Source organism: Musca autumnalis, unplaced genomic scaffold, assembly GCF_047663935.1.
Source record: "Musca autumnalis isolate F117 unplaced genomic scaffold, ASM4766393v1 scaffold_3, whole genome shotgun sequence".
Taxonomy (NCBI): domain Eukaryota; kingdom Metazoa; phylum Arthropoda; class Insecta; order Diptera; family Muscidae; genus Musca; species Musca autumnalis.
The window spans coordinates 262,507,598-262,517,020 of record NW_027411866.1 but is presented as its reverse complement, the minus strand read 5'-3'; the positions used below and the strand labels follow the sequence as shown (position 1 = coordinate 262,517,020).

At 32.9% G+C, this 9,423-nt stretch overlaps 1 protein-coding gene across 1 annotated transcript; it reads left to right on the top strand.

The window, feature by feature from the left end:
- Positions 1-383: 383 nt before the first annotated feature.
- ND-20 (NADH dehydrogenase (ubiquinone) 20 kDa subunit) lies at positions 384-1,373 on the top strand. The gene is made up of 2 exons (XM_073978396.1): positions 384-519; positions 586-1,373. The coding sequence occupies exon 2, from the start codon at positions 591-593 to the stop codon at positions 1,260-1,262; it is 672 nt and encodes a 223-aa protein (XP_073834497.1). The 5' UTR covers positions 384-519; positions 586-590; the 3' UTR covers positions 1,263-1,373.
- The last annotated feature ends 8,050 nt before the right edge of the window (positions 1,374-9,423 follow it).

Below are 9,423 nucleotides of genomic sequence, written 5' to 3'. Positions count from 1 at the left end.
TCGTATATTTTTGACAACAACTTGTTTTGAAAATTCATGTTCAATCAGCTGCGCATATGCATCTACCTTGATTATTGCAATATGTTTGAAATCACCAAAAAATAAGTGTAAACACCGGGGTGTATTTTAGGATTTAGTGAAATCCAGTGGATTTTGGAACGCAAGTGCAAACTTGGCAGAAGAGTGCCATGATGAAAACGGCAGCGTCGTGGTTTCAATTTGTCAAATTTTTTGTTATTGTGAATAAATTGTATAAAAACGTAAACAAACATTTTGACATCTAGAAGAATTTTCGGCCAAAATATAGTTTTTGTTGTTCTTCTTCTTACGTGGCCTGGTAAAAAGATCATGGAAGAGAGCGGAAAAAACTTTCACGATGTAACAACATACCTATGCCGTTCTAACATTTTAACACTGTCTGCTATCAAGTCTGGCAACATAGTTCCTCAAATTCTAAACGTCAAATTTTGACGTTCAGCATTTGTGTTTTTTTGTGTTGAGCGAGAGTTACATAAAGAGGTTTGGCGAAATTATTTTGATAATATATTTTTGCTTTGTATAAAAAATCGTATTCTTTAATTTTAGGAGAAATGCTGCGCTCCGCTGCATCAGTTTTTGCAAATAATGCACCAAAGTTGCTGGCCGCCCGACTCCCATCAAGTCTGACAGCCGGAGCTTTTGGACCAGCAACAAACACACTCATGGTGCGTCAACAACAAACGATGCCCGTCGTGGATTCAAACAACCCATTGCCTAAAAAGGGCTACAGTCCATTCGGTACTAAACAGTCCAGCATGGCGGAATGGTCCTTGGCTCGATTGGATGATTTGCTGAATTGGGGTCGTAAGGGTTCTATTTGGCCATTGACATTCGGTTTAGCCTGCTGTGCTGTAGAAATGATGCACATTGCTGCACCTCGTTACGATATGGATCGCTATGGTGTTGTCTTCAGAGCTTCACCTCGTCAGGCCGACGTTATTATTGTTGCTGGAACTTTAACCAATAAAATGGCTCCAGCTTTGCGTAAAGTTTACGATCAAATGCCTGAACCTCGTTGGGTAATTTCCATGGGAAGCTGTGCAAACGGTGGAGGTTATTACCATTACTCATACTCCGTGGTCCGAGGATGTGATCGTATTATACCTGTTGATATTTACGTTCCCGGATGTCCACCCACAGCTGAAGCTTTAATGTACGGAGTTTTGCAATTGCAAAAGAAAGTTAAACGTATGAAAACTTTGCAAATGTGGTACAGGAAATAATTAATAGTGTAAATGGTGGTTACGTAGGAGCAACACAGCATAGTCAAAACCTCTAATAAAAAATAAATGTCGAAAGTTTAATCGATTAAATAAACAAACAGAATTAAGTTAGTTAATTGTGTATTTTTTCATATAATTTTGTCCGTTATTTTGCTTCTTCCACTGTGCATTTTATTCACGATATCGTACAAAAAAATTTTCTACCGGTTATACATGGACCATTTAATTATTGTAGTGTATTGGCTGTTAGTATCATGAGTCATGCATTGAAACTTTTCCTAAGAGTAATCCATAGCCGAATATATCCAATGTGAAGCTTATATGGGCACATCACAGTTCGGATTTTAACAAGGAATGGGGACTCGAGAAGCACTGCTTAGCTTACAGGTAAAATGCCGAGATGTACAAAAGGTTATATTTATATGTTTCGTTGACTACGAAAAAGCTTTCGTCACGATAAACTAATCGAAATTTTGAAAACTATTAATATAAGCGACAAGGAAATAAGATGTATACGAAATGTATATTGGTGGCATACATAAAAATAAACGGAGAAATCACGGAAGAAGTAACGACTTCAAAGGGGGTACGACAAAGTTGTATACTTTCGCCGTTGTTATTTAATATATATGTATTCCCAACGAATATTTATGGAGGCTATAGAGCACCAAAGAATAGGAGTACAAATACATGGGATGATTATCAACAATATCAGATACGCGGACGATACAACAATATTCGCTAGCACCATGTCCGGTCTACAAAAACTTATTGACAAACTCACAGATGTAAGTGAATCATATGGATTGAAAATCAACAAAAGGAAAACAAAATACATGACCATCAGCCGAAAAAATACGTATAACAACAGTACGTTGAAAATACAAAACACAATAATAGAAAAAGTAAAAAAAAACTATAACTCGTATACATAGAAATGGCAAGGGATGCATTTTACGAATACAACAAATGCTACATCTGGGCCCTATTCCACGAAACAACTTATCAACTTTTCATTTTGCACTTAGCAATATTTTTCGCAAAAATTTGCGTTCCACAGAACCCTTATTTTTGATAAGTGACAAGTTGCTAATAGGCCTTTTCGATAACTTCGCAAGTAAAAAGTATTTGCAAGTTCTTGCGACTATTTGCGAGTGCTTCTGATTTCTCTTTTACTGAAAAAGTTTGTTATCGAACAACATTTTGTAAAAGTTTGTACAAACTTTTGAGTTATCGTACAGACCTAATGATAAGTTGAGTTTGCTAAGTTTTCAAAAAATAATTGCTCTCTTTTTGATTTCTATTCCACAAATGTTCCCTTCCGCTAAGTGAAAAGTTGTAACTGCAAAGTGTATTTTCCTAAGATTTTGCAAAAAATTGTGCTCTTTCGTTCCACAGAAAACTTTGCATTTTGGTTTTGCAGACCAAATATTCACCCATATTACGGTTGGCGTAGTCGTTGCGTTCAAATATCATAGGCGTAGTCGTAGTTTACATTTTTTATGATGAAAAATTATATACTTGATCTGTTCCGGTGCTGCAAGAATCAGTTGAAGAAAGCTCTTGGTAGAAGTTACCACAACTATCTTTCAATTCCCTGAAGATGATTGGAGAGTCCAATCGAAATATTGGAAAATAAAGCTTCAAAATCAGAAAATTGGATTTTTATTTATGAAAAGCCTACAGCCAAACAATTCTCAACAACAAAAATTTATTTATGGGCCGATTCCGTACAGCGAGGCGAGTCATGTCGCGTCGTCTATCGTCTCTGTGACAAAATTTAAAAAATGCACTACGTACAGCGATAGAAAATAATCGTCGATAACAAGTTATTTTTATTTTTTTTTTTTATTTTATTTTTATTCGTTAGTAAAAATGTACGGCGACAGCTAATTTGTTGTCGCCGGAAAATGAACATTTCGGCGACAAAATTTGACGACGTCAGGCGATATTGCCATACGGAATCGAAAAATTGCATTCGGCAACGCGACACGACTCGCCTCGCTGTACGGAATCGGCCCATTATTTTTTTTTGATACGACAAATTGGTATCACGTATGACGTTGAAATACGAGGAAAGAGTCGTGAACGATTGTGTTGACGACTGCATATAAAAATAAAAACAAATCAATTTCAAAAGAATTTTTTGGCAATCATTAATGAAATACATATGTATGTATGTATATTGGAAAATAACTAAAATATTATTCATTTTCGTATGACAAATTTCGTGTTATTATCAGATGACAAACTTTCTATTGAAAATCAGTTAAGAGTCCTCGTATAACGATTCAAGCAATGCAAATTTCTTAGTTCTTGTTCAAAAGAAGATTTCGAACGAATTATTTTACAATTAAAAAAAATATTTTTTTAAATTTTGTATGAGAAAAAAATTGTCGTTGTCGTAAATTTTCGTGATACCATAAAATAACCCTACGACAACGACTACGCCAATGACTACAAAAACGTCTACACCTAACAATTATTTTGATTGTAAAAGCTGTAGGGTTTATTTTTCTTCTTTTATTTATTTTTTATTTTATTATTATTTATTTATTATTTATATTAAGGAACAACCATAGGGGAAATAAGCGTGGATTTTTATAGTAACCAAAAATGACAATAGGCGTGGATTTTTTAAAGATTTTTAGGAACAACCATAGGGGAAATAAATAAAATTTATAGTAACCAAAAAAAGATTTTTAGGAGTTACCAAAGAAGACATAGGCCTGGTTTTTAAAGATTTTTGGGAACAACCATAGGGAAAATAAATAAAATTTATAGTAACCAAAAAAAGAGAGTTACCAAAGAAGACAATAGGCGTGGTTTTTTTATTTTAGGAGTTACCAAAGAAGACAATAGGCGTGGTTTTTTAAAGATTTTTAGAAGTTACCAAAGAAGACAATAGGCGTGGTTTTTTAAAGATTTTTAGAAGTTACCAAAGAAGACAATGGGCGTGGTTTTTTAAAGATTTTTAGGAGCTACCAAAGAAGACAATAGACGTGGTTTTTAAAGATTTTTAGGAGCTACCAAAGAAGACAATAGGCGTGGTTTTTAAAGATTTTTAGGAGTTTTTTAAAGAAGACAATGTACGTGTTTTATAAAGATTTTTAGGAGTTACCAAAGAATACAACGGGCGTGGTTTTTTTTAAAGATTTTTAGGAGTTACCAAGGAAGACAATGGGCGTGGTTTTTTTTTAAGATTTTTAGAAGTTACCAAAGAAGACAATAGGCGTGGTTTTTTTAAACATTTTTAGAAGTTACCAAAGAAGACAATGGGCGTGTTTTTAAAGATTTTTAGGAGTTACCAAAGAAGACAATAGGCGTGGTTTTTTAAAGATTTTTAGGTGTTACCAAAGAAGACAACAGGCGTGGTTTTTTAAAGATTTTTAGAAGTTACCATAGAAGACAATGGGCGTGTTTTTAAAGATTTTTAGGAGTTACCAAAGAAGACAATGGGCGTGGATTTTAAAGATTTTTAGGAGTTACCAAAGAAGACAATAGGCGTGGTTTTTTAAAGATTTTTAGGTGTTACCAAAGAAGACAATAGGCGTGGTTTTTTAAAGATTTTTAGGAGTTACCAAAGAAGACCATAGGCGTGGTTTTTTAAAGATTTTTAGAAGTTACCAAAGAAGACAATAGGCGTGGTTTTTTTAAGATTTTTAGAAGTTACCAAAGAAGACAATGGGAGTGTTTTTTTTTTTAAAGATTTTTAGAAGTTACCAAAGAAGACAATGGGAGTGTTTTTTTTAAAGATTTTTAGAAGTTACCAAAGAAGACAATATGCGTAGTTTTTTAAAGATTTTTAGGAGTTACCAAAGAAGACTATAGGCGTGGTTTTTTAAAGATTTTTAGGAGCTACCAAAGAAGACAATAGGCGTGGTTTTTAAAGATTTCTAGAAGTTACCAAAGAAGACAATGTGCGTGGTTTTTTAAAGATTTCTAGGAGTTACCAAAGAAGACTATAGGCGTGGTTTTTTTAAAAAATTTTAGAAGTTACCAAAGAAGACAATGGGCGTGGTTTTTTTTAAGATTTTTAGAAGTTACCAAAGACGACAATGGGCGTGGTTTTTTAAAGATTTTTAGAAGTTACCAAAGAAGACAATGTGCGTGGTTTTTTAAAGATTTTTAGATGTTACCATAGAAGACAATGGTCGTGTTTTTAAAGATTTTTAGGAGTTACCAAAGAAGACAATGGGCGTGGATTTTAAAGATTTTTAGGAGTTACCAAAGAAGACAGTAGGCGTGGTTTTTTAAAGATTTTTAGGTGTTACCAATGAAGACAATAGGCGTGTTTTTTTAAAGATTTTTAGGAGTTACCAAAGAAGACAATAGGCGTGGTTTTTTAAAGATTTTTAGGCGTTACCAAAGAAGACAATAGGCGTGGTTTTAAAAGATTTTAGGAGTTACCAAAGAAGACAATAGGCTTGGTTTTTTTTATAGATTTTTATGATTTTCCAATGAAGACAATAGGCTTGGTTTTTTTTAAAGATTTTTAGGATTTACCAAAGAAGACAATAGGCGTGGTTTTTTAAAGATTTTTAGGAGTTACCAAAAAGGACAATAGGATTGGATTTTTTAAAGATTTTTAGGAGCAACAAAAGAAAACATTAGGAGTGTTTTTTAAAATATTATTATGAATTTATAAGGATCGAATTACTTTTTTCCGAACTTTCAACCTTCAAACCAACCACCCACTCCTAATTCCAACACTCCGAACTTCCACCCTGGCAACAACCCCATTCCGAACTTCCAACCACCACATTCCGAACTTCCAAACTCCAAACCATCATACCGAAAAATACTAAAAATACCGTGGACAGATTGCATAAGAAATGACGAGGTATGTACGTACTAAGAAAAATTAATCAAGATCGCCAACTCCTTAAGGCAGTTAAAATAGTAATAAAAAAGTGTCATACCTACCTGGGACATATCATGAGAAACGATAAATATATTTTTTTGCAAAAAATTATCAAAGGAACAGTTGATGGGAAGACCATGAATAGGAAGAAAAGAAGTTTCTTGGCTGAAAAATATTCTGACATGTACCGGACATCAAAATGAAAGAAGTTTATTATTGAATGCCGCCAAAAATAGATACAGTGACTGTTACTAATAAATATGCGACCTGAAATAAAAAATGTAAGTGTTGATAACTTGGAAACGAGTTGAGATTTTTTTTTAAATTCAAAAAACAATTTTGTAGGCCGAAGAGTTGTCTTTAAGATGACATACAAAAATATTCCGTTTCCAGTACCGTTATACTAAAATTTTACCGGAAAATAAAAAATGGTCATTTTTAATGTGAGCATTAAAAATGATGCACCACAATAATCGACTAATAAATTCCAAATTTATCGCCTTTTATGCAATTTTAGTAATCAGAATAGTGGAATTATTGATTCCCTATCATTTTCAGTAGTTTTGTCAATGATTCCGATAGACAAAATGATATTCTTGACGTAATATTGGCATGATTGTAATTAATGTCCCATTGTAGGAAATTAGGCTAGAAATTTCTAGTTTTTTAAGCTATTTTCCAAAAAAATGGCCATGAAAAATTATTAAGAGTTATATCCAGAGTACGTACAAACAACCTAATGATATATGGAAAGTCCTGTATTAGTCAGGCTTGCCCTATATTATACTAGAATTTAACGGCGTTGCCCTGATAGAGGTAAAAATCGGGGCATATAACAACATTTTTTTGCACTTGTCTTTGAAAATAGTTTTCAGAAATTTTGTTAACAATGTTTTGACCATGTTTGCTTTTATAAAAACCAAAAATTCAACACCCATTGTTGCCATTCAACCCAAATTTTTAACGGTAACAAAATACTCCTCAGTGTAATGTTGGCGACATTTCATGAGTATATCAGCCATGTTAAACGTCTCTACAAGTGGTGCCTTAAGGCACGCCGTTCGGTACAGTTTGACAAGTTTGAAAAAATGATGTGTTTGGTTTTTTTTACCGGAATAGTCTTCTACAAAAATATGAGAAATATTCTGGATAATCCTTTACTAGAGTACTTAAAATTAGTAATAATTTTATCAATTCAAATGTACGCTTGCACTTTTCTAATGGAAATAAAATTTCACTGCGTGTCAAAAGTATTTTGACAAATAATGTTCTAATGATTTTTAGACCACAAAAATTAGAAATGTGTTATTTATACTTTTGATTATTCTCAGTTACAGGCTGTTTATATTATAGCTTTTGTCGGGTTAACCTTCCTAATGAGGATATATTTGAAATATACGCCATGGAATTGACATTTGAAACTCAGTGGGTTTATTAAATCCAATTATATGTAAACTTACTATTACGGTAAAAATAAAATACCAATAAAGTACCATTATGGACTCATTTACGAATCGGTATTTAAAGGATATAAGGACATTCAAGAGATTTTTCATTAAAAAAAACATTTTCGATGGTTTTCTCCCATTATCTCGAAATATTTTGCGTACTTCGACTTTTTATGAAATTAAGATGATTTTTTCTCTTACAATTTTGTATTTGAAGGAAATAACTTTAAGTTTGAAACGGAAATAAGCTCCAAACGTGTTCCTCAAAATTCAGCCTTACCGTAGTAGCAATGTTCTGCAAATGCATACACACCACTTCGATCAGTTTATTGCCAAGTTTTTATGAAAGATCGTTCAAAGTGCCAAAATATTCATTACAGTCCACAGCATTAACGATAAAAATCAAATATGGCAGTATTATATAAATGGTGGATAAGACTATTCTTTGCCTGAGGGCATTTAGGCATGGAAATAGCACCAGAAGGGCATTCATTTCACAAAGAAACCGTCTTTTATATTTCGTTACAATTGTTGACACCAACATTCCCCATTTTCATTTAAAATCTATGTCTGCCAAGTACATTTTTACTTAAATGTTATTACTTAGCTAAAACATAACATAATTATGACATGTTTTTGCCTTCCTATTAAAACATACGCCTACCTAATCAGAAATTAAGCTGGAATTTCTTTGGTCCATTAATTTTTATTTAGCTGAGAGGTCGGAGAAAACCCATAAGCTGTTAATATCAAATTTTATGAATACTGACTGTTTAACTTAGAATCGATTAAATGATTTAAATCGGCCTATGAATTCCATAGGTGTATTCGTTGAAATCTCCTCATTCCCATTTGTTACACCCCTGTAATAGTATGAGAGATTTCAACGAATATTATCTTGACAACCGCCCTTTTGAAGCATCTATGTAGATGTAAACACAAAACATAAACAACAAGATTTGAATCGCAAGCACAATAACTTTAACTGCGCTTTGTCGTAAGCTCTTGCATGTACAGTTGCGTTCAAAATAATAGGAGCGCCCATACAAAAAAAGAAAATTGTCAAAAAATATGGTTAAACTTACCCACTTTGGTTTATTTTGAATTTGTTTAACATTGTTGACATCCCAACAGTTAATTCATCAGCAGAAATGTGGCAATCTGTTTTAAATTATTGACTGTTTACACCAACATTATAAATCGTGTTTAAAGTTTTTGTTCAAAAAAATAGGAGTGTGGAAGAAAAAGGATGATAAAAATAGCTTTATTTGAGTTTAGGATCAAAATTGTCAATATTTTAGTTAACAATAGTAAATTCAATAGATTTTATGAGATTTGATTGCTGTTTGAAAACAAAAGTCCTTTCGAGGTAGCCAAGAAACAGGCGATTGTCCTTGCAGAAATTGTTTCCATAAATTGAGCACTTATTGGGCAACTCAATGGATTTTGTAGACAAAAGCTTTAACGATTAGATTTGTTTGATGCTATGGATGTTATCTCTAACAATATATAATGATTGGTATCCCATAAATTTGTGTATTTTGCTCCTTGAGCCAAGTTTAAGGACAGTTTACATTAGCCCTTAAGGCAAGGATCGTCCAAAAAATCGTATCTATAAGGAATTTATTCCCCAAACCAAATAATATTTAAAAGTCCTTAGGATGCTAACCTTGTATATGCAACCAGTTTCGCTTGTATTCAAAAAATGTTTAAAACGTGAACGGTTGAAATGTACTTTGAACCATTTAGTGATACGCAGGCTGGGATTGCACTAAGGTTGGTATTCGCCGTAATATATTTTTCAATATAAACTTACGTTTTTCTCTCCAAAATACTTCATTTAGGTTAT